At 45.0% G+C, this 24411-nt stretch overlaps 2 protein-coding genes across 2 annotated transcripts; one reads left to right on the forward strand and one right to left on the reverse strand.

Moving 5' to 3' along the window:
* Positions 1 to 5447: 5447 nt before the first annotated feature.
* LOC119661235 (inactive selenide, water dikinase-like protein) lies at positions 5448 to 7420 on the reverse strand. Its single transcript, XM_038070464.1, has 3 exons — positions 6887 to 7420; positions 6655 to 6825; positions 5448 to 6390 (listed from the first exon to the last, which is right to left on the reverse strand). The coding sequence occupies exons 1-3, from the start codon at positions 7418 to 7420 to the stop codon at positions 5878 to 5880; spliced, it is 1218 nt and encodes a 405-aa protein (XP_037926392.1). The 3' UTR covers positions 5448 to 5877.
* An 8631-nt stretch (positions 7421 to 16051) lies between these two features.
* LOC119659756 (CDK-activating kinase assembly factor MAT1) lies at positions 16052 to 23189 on the forward strand. The gene is made up of 5 exons (XM_038068021.1): positions 16052 to 16265; positions 22123 to 22253; positions 22311 to 22712; positions 22768 to 22946; positions 23010 to 23189. The coding sequence occupies exons 1-5, from the start codon at positions 16142 to 16144 to the stop codon at positions 23107 to 23109; spliced, it is 936 nt and encodes a 311-aa protein (XP_037923949.1). The 5' UTR covers positions 16052 to 16141; the 3' UTR covers positions 23110 to 23189.
* The last annotated feature ends 1222 nt before the right edge of the window (positions 23190 to 24411 follow it).

Here is a 24411-nt window from a genome sequence, read left to right on the forward strand (position 1 = left end):
CTGTTTTTCCTTTGAAAGCAGGTCGTTCATTTTACTCACGGACCATAAGACTATTACTTTTGTCTTACAACAAGAGCCCGACAAAACATCTTCCCGCTAACTTCGGCACCTAACCTTCCGGTAATGACAACTTAGTCGCCAACGCTTTGCTTCGGATCTCTGAGATCAACATGCCACCCGCAGTCGCTTTTTCGGCAATTGATGTCACTCAGAAGGATGATGCAGTTCTGCAGAGCCTACAATCGGACATCAAATACAAGTTTAAGCAGTTTCCCATCCTTGGTTCACCTTCCTCTATCTACTGTGAGATCTGTGAAAAGGGAAAAAAGGAATTAGGTGTATTCCCTAAGTCAATAAAGCGTTTCCACACCATACATCACGACATTGTAGGCCCTTTGGGGGATTCGCACGACTACAAGTAATGCCTCAAGACCATTGATCGGTTTACGCGATGAGTTGAACCAATATCCTTGAAGGACATTACAACACAGTCATGTGGTGAGGGCCTCTGTCGAGAGTGGATTCCGTGCCATGGTATTCCCGCCATAATTATCGCAGACCAAGGAATACAATTCGAATTCACTGTTTTCTCAGAGCTCAGAAAGCTTCTTGAATTCAAACGTCATCAGACAACCGCATATTATTCGTAGCCCAATGTAATGCTAGAACGTTGGCATCGGACTCTGAAGGCAGCCATTTTGACGCAGGTCTTGTTCTGCTTGGCTTTCGTACAGTCGCCCACGAAGAGTTTGCTGCCAGCCCTGCTGAGCTGGTGTACAGGAAGAATATACGATTATTTGGCGACCCGATCCTGGACAAAGAGACGGGCTTCGAGAGACCGGATTGTTGCGCCTAATGCAGGAGACCCTTCTCAGATTGAAACTGCCTCCGCCATCTTGTCACGCGCGGCCAGCGGTTCACACCCCTTGGGGCACAGTAGATCTACTATAGGCAGTACCCTTACAAAAATGACCCCACTTGCAAATGTGCCTGCAGAAGCTTATCTGTACACACCAGAGACGCTAAACAAGGAGAAGGCATAATCTTCGTCAAATCGTATTGGTAAGAGAGAGATCGGTGAGCTTTTGCTATTCTGGTTCTACGGCGTGCTCACCCATATAGCAAAAAGTTGTTTCACGTATTCACTTATACATAAGCAAAAACTTGCCAATCTCACCAATACATTGGCAAGTCCGGGCGGTATGTCAAACACAGCTGATCGGGTTTTCGGTACATCTCGCTCATGGTCAAGGGCAAAACAATTTGAAATCGCGTGTACTCGCACTGATTTCCCCCCTTGAGGGGCAAGGGGGAGTGAGGTAGCTGTCTAGTATCTAACTGTGCCTTGGGGTTTTCGTGTGACATCTACTTTTCATATAGAAGTACAAAGTATATTAGCTGGGAATAGCCTCAGATTTTGGACAAAGTTCCACTTGGTGTCAGCTGATTTTGTCTATCCATGTTGAGCCAGCATGCATCCAAACTAAAATATAGTTTGGGCCAAAATGCACGATAACATCCAGACACGTGAATTTGGTATATGGCTGCCAAAGTGATACCTTTATTTAAGGCGTAGATTAGGTAAGATGTTTCCCAAATAAATTTGCAACACTGGAGTTCGGCATGCAAAATAATGTCACATTGTCGAGTCAAATGGGCAATTTAACTCGATTCATAGATACACAGCTGCTGGCTGGATCATTCCTGCTCTACGCAGGGGGAATGGATGCCCTGGTTCTACATATTTGAAATACATGCCACGCTTATATTTCGATGGAGCGATGTGAATGTGACATTTATACCCAAAAAAGGAAACGCCACTTACAAAACGCTTACCAGAAAGACGAATGCACGGGGACAGTATCCCAGGAGTTCAAGGCAAAAATTTAAGAAACGACATCTGAAGAGGAATACTTCGCTGGCGCCAGACCTACGCACTTAGATGATTCCGAAACTCAGTGACGGATCAACGCACGCTTGGAGCGAGGCGGTCTACTAATACCTGCTCAATGCATATTACTTGACCAGAGTCCCAAGGGAAATGGCTTCTGATATGCCACACAACAACCACCTTGACAGAGCCAGGGTTACATCAGCCCATCAACGGCTATGGGGATTCTTAGTATATCCGGATGTGCACCAGTTACTCGCAATTCGCTCTTCATCGGAAAACTTTTTCAACGCTACTACCTAAGACGCAAGTATACTGCTTGCGTGGCACCGCAAGGATGCCACTTCCCATACTGGGAGGGACTGGTTAAGAATTGCAGGCAATCCCTGAAGGTTATGGAGGACTTTTTATGGATCGCTTTAGCATTTTTTCTCGGTTGATCGTCGAAGGGGATTTGAAGTCGTGATCCGTGGTACCGCCACCACGGATCACACAATTAGCACGTAGTCAATTTGGTTGAAAGATATCCCGTCTGGAAAGACCCATGTTTGCGGATCTCGACCAGCTCGAAAATTTGAATTTGGTCAATTCTAACTCCAAAAGCTTTGAATAATGAAAAAAATTAAAAGTTTTGATTGCTGTAACCTTGTCTGGGTCTGGTTGAATTCACATTGCCCAAGCCAAATGTCATCCTGGTGAGCTCGTCCGAAAGGTGTGCAAATGGCCGTTTTCTGTATGTCTTCGTGAGCTACAGGGATTTGGTGATACGCCTTGGCCAGATCCAAGGACATAAAAACACGGCAGTTTGTCAATGAATGCGCAAAGTGATGGACAAATGGAATAAGGTACCGGTGGGAAATTGTCTGAGCATTCATCTGCATGTAATCTCAAGGGCTGCATCAGGCAGATGGCCGCAGCTAGAGGTTCGATTTTAAATCGACTAATGGCAAACTTTGAGGGCCCTACGTCTAGCAGGAGACGTCTTCTAATGAGCGCAACGCAGTCCATTCTGGCATATGGGGCGGAGCTGTATCGTTAAGAGGAGGACTCAAGGGCGGTGGCAGCTCGTCAATAACAGCTAGCTAAGGGAGTGACAAATTTCTTGTGCAAACGATTCAAGAGGCAGATGAATTGGATGGTTGAACCGAACATTAAGTCGAAATACAATAGCAGAATGCGTACGGAATGAGAGGGCTGTCAAATGAAGTTCATTACACGGACTTCTGTAGAGCAATACATAGCAAGTCCGATGCGCAATGCGGCACGCAAAAAGTTCGGAAAATCGATCTCTTGCCAACGTAACAAATAATAGATTGTTGCGTCATTTGCAATATGACGGCGCTATTCGTTTTCGGCTATAACTTTTGAATATAATTAATTTGAATGAATTCGTTTTGAGAACTGCGGAAGGCAGTATTTGCGTTGTAAGAACTAATTATTAGTGTCACTTGCATTAGTCCCATCGCTTCCATTCATAAAAATTGAATTTAAGCCGGAGGTATGTGCACTCTTAGTGCGTTTACCAACCCGAAATCTTCATTGTACATTGAAACTGCGTATGGTCCGCAGCTTCTCTCGTCCGCATTCTGCACGCACCGTAATTGTGTTTCCCATTATTGCCAGAGAGAGACGGTGAGGAGCCTTGTTGCACATTACATTCGAGTTTTTATTCTCGCGAGGAAGATTGAGCTCGACTGGTAGAAAGGCTAGACGACAGTGGATACTTGGAATTAATGAATCTCTTCCCTCTCTTCTCTTTCTTTGGTGAACAGAATTCCCTGATTTGAAGGCTCCATAAAGCGGAAGAATGGGAAGGCTTGAATGAAGTAATGTGTCATATGGTTCCAGGCTAGATTTCTGATGACGGGCAGGGTTTAGTTGATAGTCGGACGGCTTGCCGTTTCGGGAGTCCAACATTCAGGGAGTAGATATATTCTACTGCTCTACCAAAAAGGAAAACGGGATTAAGGCCACATATGGGAAAAGGCACATAAGAAAATACCTTGTAGACAAAAAAGGGATCAAAGTTGGAAACTAGAATAATCGTTCCATCTGAGGCAGGGTCTGCCTCGTCTTCTTTTTCTATCTTAGATATTGCCCTTATAGACTTTCCGGGTGAGATCATCCTCATCCATACGGATTAAGTGACCCGCCTATTGAGCCGGATTTTATCCACAACCTGACGGTCATGGTATCGCTCATAGATTTTGTCGTTATGTAGTCTACGGAATCGTTCATCCTCATGTAGGGGGCCAAAAATTGTTCGGAGGATTCTTCTCTCGAACGCGGCCAAGAGTTCGCAATTTCTCTTGCTAAGAACCCAAGTTTCCAAGGAATACATGAGGACTGGTAAGATTATTTTCTTGTACAGTAAGAGCTTTGACCCTATGGTCAGACGTTTCGAGCGAAACAGTTTTTGTAAGCTGACATCAACCGTGCGCGGATTTCATCATCTTAGCTGTTATCGGTTGTGATTTTCGACTCTAGATAGGAGAAATTATCAACGGTCTCAAAGTTGTATTCTCCTATCTTTATTCTTCCTATTTGACCAGTGCGGTTTGATGTTGTTGGTTGATTCGTCTTCGGTGCTGACGTTGCCACCTTATATTTTGTTTTGCCTTCATTGATGTGCAGCCCAAGATCTCGCGCCGCCTGCTCGATCTGGATGAAGGCGGTTTGTACGTCTCGGGTCGTTCTTCCCACGATTTCGATATCGTCAGCGTAGGCCAGTAGTTGAGTGGACTTAAAGAGGATCGTACCTCTTGCATTTACCTCAGCATCACTTTCTCGAGGGCCAGGCTAAAAATAACGCATGACCGAGCATCCCCCTGTTGTAGACCGTTGTTACTCACTGTAAATGCAACCTAGCATCTTACCCATACCCACGGTCTGCACGAGGCACTGGTCCTTAGGGGACCATGCCGCCAGGCTCAGCATACCCTACAATTCGCATTGCCGAAGCTGCGGAGAAGAGGGGAAATCCTTTCCGATTGCCCAGCTCTAGCTACGTCAGGATACAGACACTGGGCAAATGATTCTTGGGGACCTCAGAGAGATTTCTAGCTGCAGGGTGGGAGAGTTGCTTTCTTTCGTGAATGCTACGGGCTGGCTCTGGAGATCTGAGACTGGAATCTGCCTCCCTGCTCTAATAGCAGCCACTGTCTTAGGAGGTTGTGGCATCAAAACGGCGCACCACAGTGCTATTTCGGCTCCTCGGAGTGGTCACTCATACCTACCTACCTATGTTCCATCAGAAAATGTGCAATCGTCTGTCGTTTTTGTTCGCAATTGTGTATTCACTCCAGGGTTCCATGACACACAGTTTTTATTTATTATTACCATCTGTCAGCCTAGAGGAGTTAGTATAGTTTGTCCTGTTTTTAAGCGCGAGAAGTATGAACTAGACAGTCCACGTTGTTCGAAAGGCAAGAATACTACAATTGGGGAGCGAAATCCAAAGTTTCGAAAGTTGACGTGGTCAGTACTGGCTGTAATTTTACCACGGGGGGAAAGGGTCCTCGGCATTTTTGTGCACCAAATAAAAACCAAAATTTAGTTAAAATATTGCAATTTCTGTTAATGTTAGCTTTATTTTTAATACAATCGTACCTTAAACTCCGTAGAATTACTTCCTTATTTCATTTATGAACAGACAGACTCCTCTCAATTACTGTGCCCGCTCTCATCCCGGTATTGAGTACAGAAAATAGCAAGAAGTCATAATTATTGCGCGGCGTTCGGAAACACGGCCCGGGGCTATCACATCGCCCCAGATTCGGTAAAACGGAACGCGGACAATACTTAAAATGAACAAGCGAACGGCCCAGCACACCCAACAGGTGTGCCCAGGCCGATACTCATTGACAGAAACAACTCGTGTCGGTTAGCCGTTGAATTTCTCAGAATTCGAATTAAAACTATAACAATATAGTAAGGGTTCGTAAAAAATGGAAAATTACAATTACAGTTTGTGTGGATTCTTGTGTCTAGTCTCTCGCTGGTACCTCGATGACACGAGGCTTGTCGATGATCCGAGCCGTCCGGTTGCCCTTTTCCACGATGCCAATGATCCAGGCCTGGTAGCCCTCCTGTCGCTCGATGTCCTTGCAGTAGGCGGCGGCTTGTTCGCGTGGCAAACAGATGAGCAGACCGCCCGACGTCTCGGCGGAATGTCCTTGGAGCAGTTGGAACATGTTGCCGCAAGCCTTGGCCACTGCGGCCATCTTGGCTATGACGGGAAGATTGTGGATAACGAAGGAGACTTCCTTCTTCTGGTGCGAGGCTAGGACCTGAGCGTGGCCCAGCAGGCCGAAGCCCGTGACGTCTGTCGCGCCGTGAGCGTTGTACTTGTGCATAAGACGAGCTGCAGTTCGGTTAAGGCGAGCCATAGAGTCCATGGCGCGGTGGTAGGCTTTGCGTACGTCCTCCTCGGAGACGACCAATTTGATACGATTCCAGCGTTCAGGTTGATCGAGCCACTGGTAGGCGTTGACGGCGACCTGCGGGAATGGGACGAGTTTCCGAGATCAGTAAGGGGCCACAGGGTGAGTATTTTGAGGGAAAACTCTCTACGCCACTCGCGTTCAAAGTGAATCAGAAACACTCGAGGCAGAGCCGGCGGACCACCTCTGGCACTCAAACAAAACATTCAATTTAACCTCTTTCTTGCAGTGCCGAGTGGGCAGAGAGGGACTTTGTTTACTGTCGGAGCGCGCAATTATTTGACCACTCTCACTTGAACCTCACTTCCACGACTGACTTACCTGAGTGCCTAAGGGTTTTGTTAATACTAAGACGTCGCCTACAACCGCGTTGTCCGGGACGATATATTCGTTTGGCTGGCAAATAGTGGACGCCACCCCACCGATAGTGCACCATGGGTTCACGACGCTCTGCCCTCCGGTCACAGAAGTGCCCGCTTCCAAGGCTGAGTCCTGATTTACGAGAGAACAACTGGTTAGCGAGCCGCGGAACTACGCACTCCATTCAACTTACCTTGAAGCCTCTCATGATCAAAGGAATAACCACGTCGCGCTCCTTTTCAGTCATCTTTGTGCTGACCGCGAGCAGCATCAACATATTGTCGCAGTCCACGACCCCCATCGCGTACAAGTCGCTCAGCACGTTGGCGCAGGCAATCTTGCCCATGATGTAGGGGTCGTCCACGATGGGGTAGAAGAAGTCTGTGGTCTGCACCAGGCAGAGGCCGCGGTGCCGGAGTGGAGTCACGGAACAGTCTAGACCGATTCCGATCCGGGGTATCGCTGCGTGGACGAACTGGTCGCCCTCGTCCTGGTCCTGTGTCGGGTAGTCCTGCTGCAGCGACGAGACCAGCTTGTTGAGCACCTCCTGCGGCACCTTGCAGCCGCGACCCTTGAGATCGGCGAACCGCGTTAACCGGAATGTTGGCTCCAGGTCGTGAGCTGTGGGGTCGAAGGCACGCCGCAGCATTGCATTATTCGTGGCTCCGCCGAGTTCGAGCTGGGCGGCGTTGAGGGCATCCTGCGCTACTGGCTGATAGTCACCCATTTTCCGTTGGCTCTAGTCTCAACTTTTATCACAAAACTGCTGTTCGAAATTTCTTTCGCACACTTTACGAACAAAAAACTGACGGAGAAAATATTTTGGAACGACGCTGGCGAGCAAAGATGGCGGACTTTTGCGGTGTGACGGGCGGTGACATCTAGATGTGACGACGGGCAATTAAAGTACGGAAATCAATTTCATTGGAAAGTGTGAGGGGGCTGCTGTCGGAGTTGCCGTTGGAATGATTTCTGGATATTTCGAAATTATGAATTGTTTAATTTTGATGGTACTCATTTTCGTTGGGGAACTTTGATTAATGTTAAAGGTGGAGTAATGGAAGAAATGCCGAAAACGAATTAGCGAATAATTCGGAACACAACTGAAAAAATAAATCATGTAGTCTAGGAATGAAAATATTTTCATAGCTATCGCAGGGGGTATGTATGGTATGTATGGTGTGTATGGTTCACAATTCCATCGGTTTTCGCCTTTTTAATGCGATTTGTTTATTTAAATGAATGAACAAGAAACTCAAAAGGTTTGTGAATCCAGTTATGGAATTTGGCCTAGATTTTGCATTGTTTTAGATGAAGCTTGGTCTGCAAAAAATGGAAGATTTACTTCTTATAAAATATGTTATTGGCATGTAGTATAATTTTTTTTCTTTTTATTTGTAAGGAGGAATATTGAATGCATTTACGCACACAGTGTCGGACTCCTGGTTTGGTACGTCGTCGGGCTACTAGCCAAACACCTCCCTATCGTCAGAGAACTAGCCTGGAACCGTTTGTCACATTACTTCTGGCTAGTCCCCGAACTCTCCCGCTTTGCGGAGCCCTCAAATCAGGGAATTCCTTTTATCAACGGGAAGGGAGAGGAGGAAGGAAAATGTTAGTTCAAGGAACTCTCTGCCATTCGGCTCCTCCACCGGTTGAGCTCTATCTTCTTAGCAACGAGCAGGACCCGAACGTAATGGGTCACGCGGCTCCACCTGTCAGCACTTCTCACCATCTCTCCGACAATGTTGCCTGGAGAGAGATCCCCTGAGTTTAAATAGAGCTACTGACGAACCCCATTCCACCTTCTACAAGAAAAAAAGTGTGGTGGGCGTTGTCCACAACTCCATTGCAAAACAAACAATCCGGAGATCGCGCCTTTCCTTGTGCAAATAAGACTGAAAACCACAATGCTCACTTAAAAATTGGGTAAGGAAATAGTCAGTCTCACCATGCTTCCGATTCGTGGTTGAACCTAAGTTGCCTATGAGCCGCGCAGTCCATCTGCCTCTAGTTTCATTTTGCCAAGAGAGCTTCCACTCGTCTAGAGTGCGTTGCCGTTCTTCACGAGCAACCACCTCCCTTGGCTCATCTCCCTTGCGCTTGTATATGGCTTGATGCGCTTTAGCAAGAAGGGCAACGGAGATCACTCCCGCAATCACCATCACGGCCGGTTCAGATACAGTGCGGTACACAGACGTCACCCGCAAAGCTCCACGTCTCTGTACTTGCGCGAGACGTTTACGATATACCTCCTTGCCAAGAGCGTCAGCCCATACCTCTGCGTCGTAGAGCAGGACAGACTACGTTTAACACATCAGAAGACGTCGCCTACTAGACGTAGGACCCCCAATGTTTGCCATTAGCCTACTTAACGCTGAAACTCCAGCTGCAGCCTTGTTCGCATCAATATGCCGAGTCTGCTTTACGCCTGTTCGATAGTGCTGCCAGCAACAAGCGTCGCGACATCATGCGTAAAGCCAACCAGGCGCGACTGTTCCGACATGTCGAGTTTAAGTGGACTATCATAGGTACCGTTCCAGAGGTCCGGCCCTAGGATGGATCCCTGTGCTATCCCCGACGTGACCTCCATCCTCCTCTGACCCTCTATCGTTTCATAGAGCAGGGAGCCGTTCCTCAAATAGTCCCCCAATATCCGTAAGAGATAGTTCGACACGTGGAAAGTATTGTCTAGTGTGCCTAGAATGTCTTTCCATCTTACGGAATTAAAGGCGTTTCTGACGTCAAGCGTTACGAGGAGCACCACCCGTCGGGTCAGCGGCTATGTGCCACCGCTCTTTGAATGACCTCCACGACTTGCACGACAGCATCAACTGTGGAAGTCCTTCTCTAAAACCAAACTGCCGGGGAGATAAATCTCCTGAAACGCGTATCGCTTCAGCGAGCTGATGAGCTTTTCGAGCACTTTTCCAGCAGTGTCAAGCATACATTGTGGGCGGTATGAAGACGGCAACTCGGGGTCGCCTTTCCCTTTGTGGATCAGCGCAAGCCTCGCCACCGTCCAACGAGCAGGGAAAGTCCCCTTTTTCAGGCAAGCGATGAATACGCCGAGCAGTAGGTCTGGCCGGTGTTGGAAAACCAGTTTGTATGCCTTTGCTGGAATACCATCGAGTCCTGGCGCCTTCCTTTTCATTGAGAGGACTGTCTGCTCCAACTCTTTCATAGAAAAAAGTGGACAGTCCTCTGCGCTCTGCGCGGATGTCATCATCCCATACGAGGTGCGCAGGGAATAGTGCTCTTACAATGCGGTCCATCTGCTCGGCCTTAAGTGAACAGGGTTTCTGCAGAGCCCCGATTTTTCTGATTACCAGTTTGTAACATAGTCCCCACGGGTCCCCATTCACCTCGTCGACCAGACGCTGCCAGCAGCGAGCTTTGCTCGTGTTTATTGCGCTGTGGAGTCCCCTTTTGGCTAATTTGTACTCCGTCACTAAGGTGCATGCCTCTTTCCGGTCGCTTAGACGTTGTGTTAAGCGGTGGAGCCTGTGACACTCCTTCCGGAGCTCTGCTATTTCCACTGTCCACCAATATATAGAAGGTTTGCCAAGTCTCGATGCCCTCCTGGGCATGGAGGCTCCGCAGGCCGTTGTTATCAGGTTCAAAACTGAATTTACGATAGTCCACTAGTGATTTCGACGCGAAGGTTACGTCTGAATTGCTTCCCTCGCAGCCCGGGCACCGGAACGTTGGGGTGGATCCGGTGTTTAGATCTACCAGTCCTGTTCTCGCCGCCATTTCCAGAATTCGTTTACTTCTGGAGTCTGCGTGGGGCATGCCCCATTCAAATTCCCTAGCATTGAAGTCACCCCCGACCAGGATCCGCTCATCTGTGCCTAAGATAGCGTCCTCCAAAGCATCAAGCCTGCGTCGAAAGTCCAGCATCGTCTCATTCGGCGTAAGATAGACACTAAAAAACATTATCCCTGAACACTGAATCCAGATAAAGCCATCCCTTCGGCCTTGGGTAAGAACTCTAAGGAGGGAGCCGTCCCGAACCCAAATGGCAGCGGTACCTGATATGTCAGGGTGCCATCAAACTGGGTCCTTGTTTTGGTACGGCTCACTGATAAGTACTAAATCAGCTTTGGTCTCTGCAGCAAACTGCGCTAACAACTCGTGAGCGGTTACATCTGGAGCGGTTACTGGAATCATGTTGACTGCGCCCTAGTTCTTTCTAATTCTGCTCAGGAAACTGCACACCGCCCCGAGGCCGCAGTGTGCGCAACGTTCTCATCAGTCACGCCACGGTCCTTGCATAGGGCGCAGCTTACCTTTTTATTACAGGTGTTCGCTTTATGGCCTCCCTGACCGCATTTACGGCATGTTGCGCTTCTTTCAGGACTCTGACAGGTTGCAGATGTGTGCCCATAATCCAAACATCTGTAACATTTGGTTGTGGCGGCCCGGATTCGTATCCTACACACTACCCAACTTATTCTTATTTTTCCGCTGTTTAGAAGCTTCCTCGCGTTTTACTCAGCAACTTCTACCACAGCGAGTTTTTGGCTTCAGGAGTTCGCAGAAGTGATACCAATCCGAGCGTTGGTTACCTCCAGACATGTGCGTTTGCTGGCCTCTTCTACCTCGTTCTTTTCTGTGAGGGAGCCAAGGTTTCAGATATCCAGAGAACACGTGGGTTCCAGGCTGGAAACCAAAGCTTTTTCTCCCAGAAGTCCCTTGACACAGAACGTAACTTTGTTTATTGTCCTCGTGTCTAGTTCGACTAGGACTCCACTACCCTTTGTTTTACGAATGGAAGACACTTCTGCTCCGTTATCTTCGGGTTCGATCTTGTAACGGATTTCACTTAGGACTTCCGGAAAAGTTTTGCCTTCCGTCGGCTTAATAAGCAGAGATGGCGGTCTAGTCGTCCTTCGTCTCCCCACCTTTTCTTTTGGTGCTCCGTCCTTCGTGTCCGCCTTAATTTTAGGCAAAGATTTTTCTGATGGCGCGACGTGTTGTTGTCTCTTGTTTCTCTTCGCCTTCTTCTTTTGAGCCCTGGAGAGTGCCTGAGTGAAGTTTTCTTCAGATGTCCCTTCCTCGTTTCGTTTTTTCCCCAGTTCGCTGTCTGCGATTCGTTTGGTACTTGTAGTGTTCTCGTCGGGAGGCGCGGTTGTTTCTGCTTCCTGCGGATTTTTTCTTCTCTTACCAGCACATCGTGTGCAAGGGAGAGGGCCGCAATAGTCAGGAACTGGTGTACCCTCGGGGACAAAGTCTCTACTCCGCTCTACGCTCGAGATCGTTTTTGCTATAAGACGGTTCTGAGTGTTGACCGACTATAAAAGACAAAGAACGGCGTCTTGCGGTAATGAAGACGGGGATGTTGCGTTGGACTTGTGGCGTGACACGTTTTGATGAGAGAGGCAAAAGGTCGGCGGAAACAACGCTGGCTTGATACGTTGGATGGGGATTTAAAAGCCTAGCGATTGCATCCAGATTAGGCATTTGATAAAAATAAAATGCCGAAACCAATCACGACAAGTCGATCCCGCTTGTGAACGACAAACAGGCTGAAGAAAAAGAAGACTAGTAGATATTATCGGAGCAACATACGACAGTAAGAAACGTCACGTGCTGCGTCGTTGTAAAATCTCAGGGGAATTTGAAAAAGGTGAGCTTAAAAAGGAGGGAGCAGATGAGAACCTGGAGAACTGGAGATAATTATTATCCCAAACAATGAACTAATTATTATCGCAAACAAGAAAGCGATATATTCACGGCAAAGAAGAAGTTGGTACCGAATGATTTCCTGTCAAAAAAAAGTCAAGGAGCTGAGACTAGACCGAAAGGGCTTTTGATAGAAATGCGCTCGTCGGGCCGTTGTCAGCTGGGAAGGATCTGGAAGGCTATAAAGAGAATGATAAAAATCAGCATATGAATTTTTTGAGCATGCAATGTTCTCATGCCGAGTTGGCGAGCTTACCCCAGCTGGCAGCTAAATTAATGGCGGAATAGTGAAATCGCTCAGATACTATCTGCACATTCTCGAGTTTTGTCAGCGGGCCAGAATGAGAGCACATCATGGGGAGCTGGAACATGAAGAGGAAACGGACATCAACCCCTGAGAATAGGTGTATTGGGTGGTGATGAAAAAAACGTAGAGGACGAGGTTCCCATAAATAACCTGTCCAAGACATGTTATCGCCCGATATGCCAGACGGGATCTTCCTTTTCGAGAGAATTCTACTATATGACATAGACGATGGATTTGGATGTGATAAGCATGTGAATAACACAAGAATCCATATTAAGGTTCTTCTCGTCGAAGGTCATGTATAATGCCCGCATGTCATGTCGTTATCAGACGTTTGATCTGTCCTAAGTGTATTTTATTACAGTCGCTGCGCCTTATCCGGTAGATCCCAATTTTTTCCTCCGCCGCCAAAGGATCCTTGACGCTTCCCAGTAAATTCTGACTCGAACATATGATTTCCAGTTGAAACCTTTTTTTCCAATTCCTGATGTTGTTAAATAGATAGGAATACGGGACACTTATCCGTCTCGTGGTTGCCTCCTTATGCTGCGTTGTATAGGCGTGCCTATGGTGTTTCTTGATTTTTCTTGCGATCAGCTTCTCAATAGTCTGAGGATTATACTCATTCTTAATAGCGGTATCAATAATATGCTATCGTTCCTTATTGAAGCTGTATTCCGTAAGAGGGTATGTGATCAGTCGGTGAATCATGCAATTATAGGCTGCCTTTTTTCGGAAAATGTATGATGTGAAGTTGCTGGTATCGTTTACGGCGTTGCTGTGAGCTTATGGTATATCTCGAACTTAAGTTTCCCGCTAGAGTTGACGATATTCAGATCTAGGAAGGGTAGGGCCCCATCCCCTTCTCCCTCTAGTGTAAACTCGATTTTATGATGAATCGTCAATATCATCTCTTCTAACAAATACGTTGTCTACATACCTAAACCATACTTTAGGCATTATTCCTCTCAAATCAATTTCTTCTTCGATTGATGACATTGACTTTTCAGTGATTAACACCGAGAGGGAGTTCTTTATCGCTACTCCCGAAGCAGTTTTGTGGAATCTATCCCGAAACGTAAAATAGTTTTCGTTCATGCAGAGCCTGCCAACGTTTGCATAGATTCGAACTTTTCTGTTCCATTCCGGGCTAGATCCAAACTGGCTCAGCCATCGCTCGAGTTCGAAAATTGACTCTTTCACTGACGTATTGGGAAACAATGCCTTCACGTCAAACGTCACCATCACCTCGTCCTCACCCATGCTCAGTTTCTGTATTAGTTCATGAGAGTTAGCCACTGAATACTTATTATTCTTGGGACCTGGGCCTGGCACACATTGACCAATAACTTGGTAATGTTGTATGTCGGTGAGTTTGAGTCCGCATTGATTTCTCGCATCTCGTCCCCCTCCTTGTGGATTATCGGTTGACATCTGATTCTTGGAAGCGCAGGATTAGGCATTCGGAGTCGCCCAATGTTCTGGAATACCGTACTAGCTTTCTTCAAGGCTCGATCGACCATTTTGATAGATACGGGAAGCGGGTTGTTCCGCAACTCGAAAAAGTTTGCACTCTCCAGATTCCGAAAAACAGCCTGGTCATACTTATCTTCGTCCATAACGACGAAGTTGTTCCCCTTGTCTGCCTTGAGAAAATATAGCGGCTTATCACGAAATTTGCGTATTCTTTTTAAATCGCGTTTACAAATTTTTAGGGGCGCGTTATTCCTAATGGGGTAAGTTGCTCCCGAAATATATATTTACATTGAAAACTAAAAATTGTAGTTTGGAGGAAGCTACCCCTTGTCTATCAATTTTACCCTTGACTACAAATAGCAGATAAAAATATAATCTCTTAGTAACAGGAAATGTGAGCACATCACTGGTAAGGATTATGCGTAATGCAAGCAGACCAAGGCATAGTGGTAGTGGTTTCATTCTGCTGTACAGAGTGCCAGTTATGGGGACATTATCCATGGAGATAAATTGCAAAAAAGTGAACTTAGCAAACTACTTAACCGCGCCAAGAGTCTACTGTGTCTGTAGGACCATATCAGAAGAGGCAGTATGGATAATAGGAAATATGATCCCAATCGATATTGTTGGGAAGGAATATGCGAATAGAGTCCACAATTGTCTTGAACCATAGAGAGGATTATTAAAAGGCACAGAAGGAGGAAAGCTACAAAAGGTAACAAAACCGATGAGAAGAGTCACAGAAGGATCGGTGGGAATATAAACTCATTCCCCAGATCGGTCATGATAATGAAGATGAATCAGAACCTGATTCAATCAGGGATAGACAGATGATGCAGGAGGTACTTCTGTCGGAAATAAGCTTGCGAGCTTGCCCGGAACAAGCACCGATCTCTTGCCTAAGGTTCCAGGGGGTGATTAGAATTCTGCAATACGCTGAATGTGGTAAATACTCTTAAGAACATCACCGAATATTTCTGGCCTTTCACCCTCCCAATCTATCGTTTTCAATTCATCATATTACTTATGCGGTGTGTGCTTGTTGTCGGATTAGTATGGGACTTGCTACTAGCTTTCGGTTTTTGCTTACTGAAAGCTACCTGCGTCTAATTTGAGCAGCTATAGGTTTTTTGGCCTTTTTGCATAGCTCCTGATTTCCGATTTGCCTTATCCAAAACATTCTATTATGATCCTTAGCCAGTTGTTGGTAAATACTTTCAGTGTGGATTGCCTTGCCAGACGAGTTACACCACAAATTTTATGTCAAGACAGCTTTTAGTCTACTTCGGCAGGCTTATCACTTGCACACCATTAATTTTAATAGTAAAACTGAAGTACATTCTCATGAAAATTAAATAGAAAAAGATATGTATCAAATATTATCTTAGCTACAAATCTTGAGATATAGCTAGCAGTTATAATAATGTCCCTTCTCAGGCAGTTGGAGTTTTTTACATTTTCTACTGGGCATGCAAAGCATGTTCACAGTGTTTCTAGCGGGAAGGTTAAACGATTATAACGCAACACCGTCTCCGTCGCTAGTCATCATCATAAATGGCGCAAGAACCGGTATCCGGTCAAGGCCTGCCTTAATAAGGAGCTCCAGACATCCCGGTTTAGCGCCGAGGTCCACCAATTCGATATCACTAAAAGCTGTCTGGCGTCTCCGTCGCTAGTAGTATTTTTTATTTGACCTACATCGATATTTCTGGAACAACTTGTTTCCTCCTTCAGTGCCAGGCGTTTAACCGGCGGCTTTCCGGTCGTTACAACTTTCTAGGTTATGAGACAATAGCTTTCCAGTTTCCAATACTAAACACATGACGACATTCTGCGGAAAAATGTTGAACTATGTTTGTAAACAAAAATTATACGCTACTTGTCAACGTCCAGTGTTATTGGGAAGTGGTTGCAGATTTTCTCATAGGAATCCTCCACTGTGTTGCATTCAGAATTTTTAAAATTTATCAATAGAAAATGGATGAACAAGCCTGCCCTCGATGCAAAACCACGAAATATCGAAATCCTTCGTTGAAGTTGATGGTGAACGTGTGCGGACACACTTTGTGTGAGAGTTGCGTGGATCTACTATTTTTGAAAGGTGCGTATCAGATGGGGATAATTAAAATATTGTAATTAGTGCTTAAAGTTGTTTCCTCTCTTCAAAATTACATGTAAAAATTTTACCCTTAGTACATCTTAGTGGTTAATTACGTACATGACATTTTTGTATGTATTGGGAATGGAACGGACAGATCTATTCAGAATTCTGCATTTTCGCATTCCTATAGAACTGCATTTTTCAAATGTACAGGCAAAGCGGGAGCTCATCAATTTTCAATAAATAAAAATTTAACCTTGCAGAATTTGGTACTACTTGTTTGATATCTTTGCATAAGACATTGTTATTTAATTATACTTCGATTGTAAACCAACCCAACGGGAAATGGATGCATAAAAAATTAGTAATGCTACCTCGAGAGGTGTGGATACATGTTCTGTCCAATGTCATGTTACTTTAACATTACATGTCATTGTGTGGGAGCAGTCAAAAGCTTTCATATTGCTTCCTCCTAGATTCTGAAAGATTCATTCTGGATGCGTCTAATTATTTGCTCCTGGATTGAAAGAAGAAGATCATAATCATCATCATAGTTGCAGACAACATCATGCACAATAGGGTTGCCGAAAAATTGTGGATCACCACCCCCCTTCATCAGGGAGGAAAGGGCGGGGGTATTTGATTTAAAAACATTGCATTACAATCAACTGCGTTCTCTTTGTGTGTCTTTCTTTAAGAAAGCGTCATAGCAGATAATAAATTGTCTCCTTTGAACTTGAAAAGCAGAGAATGGGATCCCATGCCGAATGTTACTTCAATCCAACAGAAGATCGACATGTGGAAAGAGAAACCCATTCGCGGAGGTCGTATCAAAAATTTGTTGTTGCCGGGCATTGACATCGAAGCCTTCAACAAATAGTTGACTAACGGTCTGCTATTCTATGAGACCAAAACATTACTCACTTCAATTCAACATGCCTCGCTTCCAAAAAAAAATTGAAAGCGGTACATTCTTCAGCACTTCTCAATTAGCAATTCCAGTTGTAGTTTATGCAACTGTGAAGAGGAGACCATCTAGGACATAACATATGCATGCAGGAAGTTGAGCTGTATTGAGTACACTAGTCGTCATAACCCCGTCTGCAAGATTCTCAATCAAAACCTTGCGTTGAAGTAGAACTTAGTGGAAAACTACCATCCTTATTATAAGTATACTCGGCAGAAAGTCTTGAGAAAATGATGGGTCCAGACTATTGCCACCGTCCAATGTTAATCACAATAGGCCCGATCTGGTTCTTTTTCCCAAGTGCCTTTGGACCGGAATACTGTTGAAAAACAGCAAGAAAAATTCCGGAAATGCAGCTTTTTGGTGGACGATATGAAGCAGACATGGAAACTACAATGGATCGAAGTAGTAGTTAATTTTAGCGACCCCGCCAATTCTACACAAAGTGCTGAAAACAGTCTAAGGGTGGGACTATACATGGAGATGCAAAAAGCGATCATCTATGCAACCTGTGCGATACTCCGATGAGACCTGTTTGGTCTGGCCTAATGGGTTTCAGTCTTGATTCATATTTAAGATCTATTTGATTCTGCAGTTTAGAACCACCGCGTTACTGCTTGGAGTGTTTGCGACAATCGGGGATGTGTCACCACAACTCGGCTCTAAATCATCTGAAATCAAAAAATTAAAGTTTTCTCATTTGAAGATAGCTTTTTCGAAGTTTCAGTTTTTCACTTTTTTGGAACACTTTAAGTGAAAAACGCCACTTTTACGGGAAAAAATCGACTTAACTCTCCAGCGTTACGTCGTAAATTATGTACAGAAATAGTGCAGTAATTGTGGAGTTAAGAGGGGCACCGGCTTTGAATTCATGAGTTGTGAAAAAAAAACGCTTTGAAGTTTTGAAGACTAAAAAAATTGGAGCGAGTTGAATCGGCTTAGCTCATACAGGTCCATAAATGATGTTGGTATCATCTATGATGTCTAAAGCACCTTTTTGGTCCTGTCTATGACGAATACTGCCTTCTTTAGTCTGTTTTTCAACTTATCCCGCCCATTCATGGGCGTTTGGTCGACTACTGATTACCTTTTGAACATCGCTACACAAATCTTAATAGAGTGTTGATTACATCAAAGAAATTCTTGGGAAGAGCACTATACGTCAATGCTTTGTCACTTTGGACTCATCTGCAAAAAAAAATACAAGCATCAAGACCTACATAAACGGACGACATTTTTGGCAAGGGGTGTGTTACACGAAAGAGCAGGCGCGCACACGGTCAATCCGACTAAGACGGTTTTGGATTCGTTTGGTTGGGATATTTTGAAACACGCCGCTTACTCCCCGCACACCGCGTTTTTAAAATTTTCGTCTTTTCACATCCCTAAAGGATGGAAAGAATGTTCAGCCGGCGAAGAGGTGACGCAAGAGGTCCTGAACTGGAAAAACAGATGGGAGAAAATTCCTCCAGGAAGACATTAATAAGCTTGTGTCGCGGATTGGGAAACGAAGAGGGTTTTGAGGACTATACAAAATCGAGTGTGCGGTATGCAACCTTTTACGAGTGTCGTCGAAAAGAGATCGATTAGCCAGTTATAAGGGATGCTTTCAAAAGCTTTGGCGTAATTAATATGACAACTGAACATGTGGTCCTAAGGGTTTAACATCTGTAGTTGCCGGCATAATACCAGGTCCTTTACGGGCACGAATTGGTTTGGAGACCACAATCAGAGCCCCGCCATGATTGACACCGTGGTACTGGTTTATAATGATTATAATAGGGAAGACGACGGCTTACGGTTCCGCACCAGGGCAGAGACAGCTCATCAGAAGCTGCCTCGCCTCTGCCCTGGGAGCAGCATGATCAAAGCGGTTCACAGGAGCTATACGCTCCTTTAATTCGCAAAACACAACACGGTTGCGAATTATATCGAACATAAATCCGCTCAAACTACAGACCAAAGGCATTGGGAGTAAGAAACCCTCTAGTGAGTTGCTTTTGCCCTGGTGCGTAAACTGTCTTTGCTCCTCTTTTAATTTTTGAACTTTGTGCGTTAAGCCCAAAAAGGGGAGTCCGTGGACCTAGAAGAGTGGGAGTAAGTTGCTCTCCATTTGGTCCAGTTCGACATCAAGTGGACGCGGACTTAGGACTCTTCAATTCCTAAACAAGTCGAAAAACCGGAAGCTAGACGCTTCAGATATGAAAGGTTTTGTGTATTGTTTCTTTTATAAAGAAATTTGAGTGTGCATTTGCCCCATTAGTACGTAGCACGTAATATATGCATATATTTTGTGAAAATATCCATTTTCACGTGATATTCAAAATCTTAAATTTGCAAAGAAGCGACAATTTTGACCTATTATAACTTTGTTAGTAATAGTGTGATTTCCACCAAATTTACTATCACGTGCATTGCTATATTTCGTGATTCTAGGACGAACTTAAGGGGGGATCCTGCCAATTACTAAACATTATAGTAACGTACTATTATTAACTTTATTTTATATCGGTATGAAAGGTATTTCGGAGCCTAGGCACCATGCAGTGGCAGCCTCTTGATTTTCAAATTTTTCGGTTGAGTAGCTTCTAAGAGTGGGTCCGTTAAAGAGATGATCACTTTCAACCCCCCGCACTCCTCACCTTTCTAAAAAAGGTCAAAACTAAGACCAGCTTCGAAAAGTACTATATATATTTGTGAAAAAAAAATTACACTTCCTTTTGCATGTATGAGGACCCCTCCCCTCTTAAATTCGACGTAAAACGATGGAATCCACTGTATGTTCACAGTTCCCACCTTTCTACAAATTTGGTGTCAATCGCTATATCCGTCTCCGAGAAAAATGCGTGTAACGAACAGACAGACAAACGGACAGACAGGCAGACAGTAAACCGGTTTTAATAAGGTTTTGTTTTACACAAAACCTTAATAAAAAATGGTCTATAATGGATGCAGGGCCAGCATTCATATCAGTGTGTGAAAAAGCAACCGCATGGCAATTGCCTACCTCCCACAAGGGAGTCAATCATAAATAATCGGGCCAGGAACACATCCACCAGGAATTCTCCAAGAACACTTACTCTCAGAGGGCCATCCCGTTTCCCATAGTACCAGTTGAGGCTTCGTGGCAAGAGCCAGCCTTGCACACTCAGGTCTGATCACCTTTCTCGAGTAAGAAGGGACGGCATTCCCTAACGTCTTAATTAGAATCAGCCCGGTGCGGAGAACCGCATGGAACTTTTCCACCAGTCAAATACCGCTATGCTTTTAACACCACAAATAAGAGATCACAAGACAACACTTACACAAACGGCCACTATTGCAGTCTAGCATCATACTCCAGATGAAGTGGCGTCGAAGATTAAACTCTGTCGCTGGAAGGCAGCATGCGCATATAACACTGCTAGCAGGGCACTGACTAAAATTAAAGGTACCTTTCACAACATGAACGCCCATGTCGTCTAGATTGCAGATGTCACAGTATGCTGGACATGAAATCAGTCCTCTGATTCTGTCCTACACAGAAAAAAACCTGACTGGAGGTAAGGTTTCACAAGAAGAGAAACTTATTCAGGTTATAATGCGTTATCAGGGAGAAGGCAATCTCGAGCACAAAATCCACGATATTATTTCTTCTGACAGACACATTTAGCTCTTCCACAGAGCTAATTCCTGGCAGTCACACTCACGGAGTTACGACAACATAGATTCCCAACTTAGGTAATTAAATATGCCTTTGAAATCTACAACATCCTAAGGACGTATCTTGTAACACAATGGACGACGGAAGTTTTTAACGTCATCGGTGGACCTGCCAGTTCGGAAGCCATACTACCTCTCTTCGCGAACTTGTTGAGCGTTCGTCAAAGACTCCGGTGAAACTACTGCAGTAGACAAAGCAACGCTCTTGATTATTGTGGTGCCTAGACGGTGAACTACCCCACGACTAGCGATTTGTGTGTTCTGGTCATTACGGGAGCCTGACCTAGTCATCAAGTCAGACGGCCCCGGGCGGCTTTCAGTACCAGGCCTGTTTCTTGCATCTTTCTCATGATTAGATGGTGTCGCATTTTATATCTGATTGCTAGGTGCCGTGACAACTTTTTGAAAATAGATAAACAAAGAAAACTTCCAACCATGATCACGTCTGAAATGAGGATATCCGCGATCGGCTAAAGAGAGAGGGGAATTCAGATTCCGGCCCGGAGGGCAATCTTCAGAATTTGCGGGTTTATCAACGAAATAGGGAATTGCTTGAATCGGAACATTCTTTCTTGGAGGTGTCCCGAATCACTGATGCCAAGGGATATCATGAAAATGGAGTTTCATTTTGGCAACAAATTTAAAACACGATCGAGTAACAGGTCAAATTAGGTGGGCAGCAGCAACTGACTGGTCCCTCACAGAAGGGAGTGGATGCAGGAGGTCACTAGTGCAATAGAAAGTACTTTGAACCAATGGGTAAGCACACCAATATATTCCAAGAGATCGAGTATATGCCATAGATAGGTACGTTTACTTTAACCTCCACAAGAACTACTAGGATAGAAGCCTGCAATCCCAACCAACAACGAACCAGCTATTAACGCACTTAGGTCAAAACGGGAACATTTAAGGAAAGCCTAAATAAATTGAATACGCTTGGCGCATACAATAATGTCTGGATACCCTGGATTCCAGGTCATATTGGCTTAGGGGGTAATGAGGCAGCGGGTGAGCTGGCCAGGAAAAGAGCAGAAACGCCGCTATATAGACCAGAGCACCAGGAACACCAGGTTCTTGTTCCGGGGTTGTTCTTTCTACATCTTGCTGTAGCATACAATTATATTTATTTACCGCTACCTTACTTCCCTCCTTGCATTCAGACGTTATCAATTCGTATAATTACAGGATCTGGCTCTTGTCCCGAATGCAATGTTCCCTTACGGCGAAGCAACTTCCGTGTGCAGATGTTCGATGACCCAATGGTGGAAAAAGAAATTGATATCAGGAAAAGGATTCTCAGAGATTACAACAAAAAGGTATGCCTCAAAAAACTATGTATTTACAATATGGTAACGTTTTTTCTTTCTCGGCAGGAAGAAGATTTCGAAACCCTCCAAGAATACAATGACTACCTGGAAGAAATCGAGTGTATCGTCTACAACCTTTGCAATAACATTGATTTACTTAATACTAACAAGAAAATTGAGCAATACAAAAAGGAAAATCGCGAAGTGATAATGCGGAATAAAACAAAAATTGGCCGAGAGGAATATGAGCTGGAGGAAATGTTGGAGATAGAGAAGCAACAAGAGGAGCTGAGACGAATAGAATTGCAGGAAATTGAACAGGAAAATAAAAAGAAGAAAATCAGGGAGAAAGAAGCTTTAATCGATGAATTGATGTCTAGTCACGAAGATGCTTCTAAAATTGTCAGTGCATTTGCCGAGCAAGCTGAGAAAACACGTGAAGAAGCAAAGACCATTCCAGCTGTTAAGGTAATTGGACATACATAATTATTATTTCAGGCAGAATCTATCTTGGAATTTTCAGCGAAGTGAATTCTCGACTGGAATCAAATTCGGACGTGGCACTCAGCAGGGATTCCTCCCAGTTCCAAAAATGGAAGAAGGTCCACTGTATAATTATGTTGCACCGAAATTATGGTTTGATGGTCCCCCAATTCCATCCGCCCCGGAAATCGAGGGTAAGGGTTATGTGCAACATATTCGGTAAGTTGTTTATACACTTGGTGATTTCAACAGTTCTAAACATATTAACCTTTGATTGAACAGCGGGGAGTTGCCTGCTGAACGAGCCGGTGGATATCGATCAGTGATTGCTTGTCAGCGAGCTCTGCAGGAAGCACTGCAAGGACTTTATCATGGAAGTTGAAGAGAAGATGGAGGGGTTGTACCATAGAAATGTTTCAGGTTAATATTTTTCAAAGTTTAATAAAGTGAAAATAATCTCAAGCAATTGTTTTATTTATTAACACTCTAAATTTAATATTTCACAATTTCCTAATTCAAAGTTGTGGTGGTACTTTAGGTAAGCTATAGCCACGGTTGAAAAAAGGGAAAGTGACCGTTCGGAGATCTTCTTTGGTAAAGGTTGAATTTTCAACGTCATCTATTGATTTAAGTTTATGGAGGAGGAATCAGACTTGCAGCTCCCTCAATTCGGCTTCGGCAAATCAAAACGGACGCATCGCGGGCCTCTCGCCCTGATCGCATTTTCTTGCTGGACGAAGATTCTAGTCAAGTGAGATCCGCTTGGTCGTGCCCCCGACTTCGAAGCGGCGCTCATGAGATAGCTGCCGCGGCTTCCGAGGGGCGTCCATCCTAATTAGGATCTGCGTACAGGATTCTAGATCCCTGGGCACGTGAGTCACGGTTTTCGCTTGGTTGGCTTCAGTTTTAGCATTGGGTCCTTGATGAGACGCAACCAACCGATAGCGTTGAGTCCTGATGTCGAGAGCAGGGTCGTTGGGGAGTCTCACAAATTGTGCAGAAATGCCTTTCAGAAGTATTGCCTCAGGCCACCGCGCGAATCTATTGATGATTGTGAGGTAATACCTGAAACCGTGCGAGTCTCGCAAAGGGCAAATGATGTCGAGTTGGATTGTGTGGGAACGCTTGGTGGACCGAGGGAGCACTCCTACCTCTTTCCTCAGATGCTTTGTAGTTTTGCACTTCTGGCATGCGATGTACTGTCTGACCCAAGATTTGATGTTCTTGTTCATGGACGGCTAGAAATACTTTGCGGTGACTAACCGGTTCGTTCTTCGAATGCCTGGGTGCGCCAGAACGTGAACAGCGCGAAATACTTCCTTTCGGAAATCGGCCGGAATATATGGCCTTGGTCCCTTGTCTGAGGTTTCCCAGTGTATATTGGATGTTGAGCCGAAGATTTCTATCTCCCTAAATTTGTATTTGGAGTTGGCCCTCAAGCTCTAAAGAACTGCGTCGTCCTTCTGTGCTTCCGCGATTGTCGGAAAATCGACGGTGGCGGGGATCTTCACCTCTGCAGCACGTGACAAAACGTCAGCAACCACGTTATCTTTTCCTGGCTTTGAATTGGCTGATAAAGTTAAAGTAAAGAAGTTGATGAGACGACGCTTTGTCGTCGGGCTTTTGTTTTAAAGCAAAAGTGAGTGGCTTCTGGTTCATGAATAATGTGAACGGCCTGCCTTCA

The sequence above is a fragment of the Hermetia illucens genome, chromosome 1 (assembly GCF_905115235.1).
Source record: "Hermetia illucens chromosome 1, iHerIll2.2.curated.20191125, whole genome shotgun sequence".
Classification (NCBI taxonomy): Eukaryota; Metazoa; Arthropoda; class Insecta; order Diptera; family Stratiomyidae; genus Hermetia; species Hermetia illucens.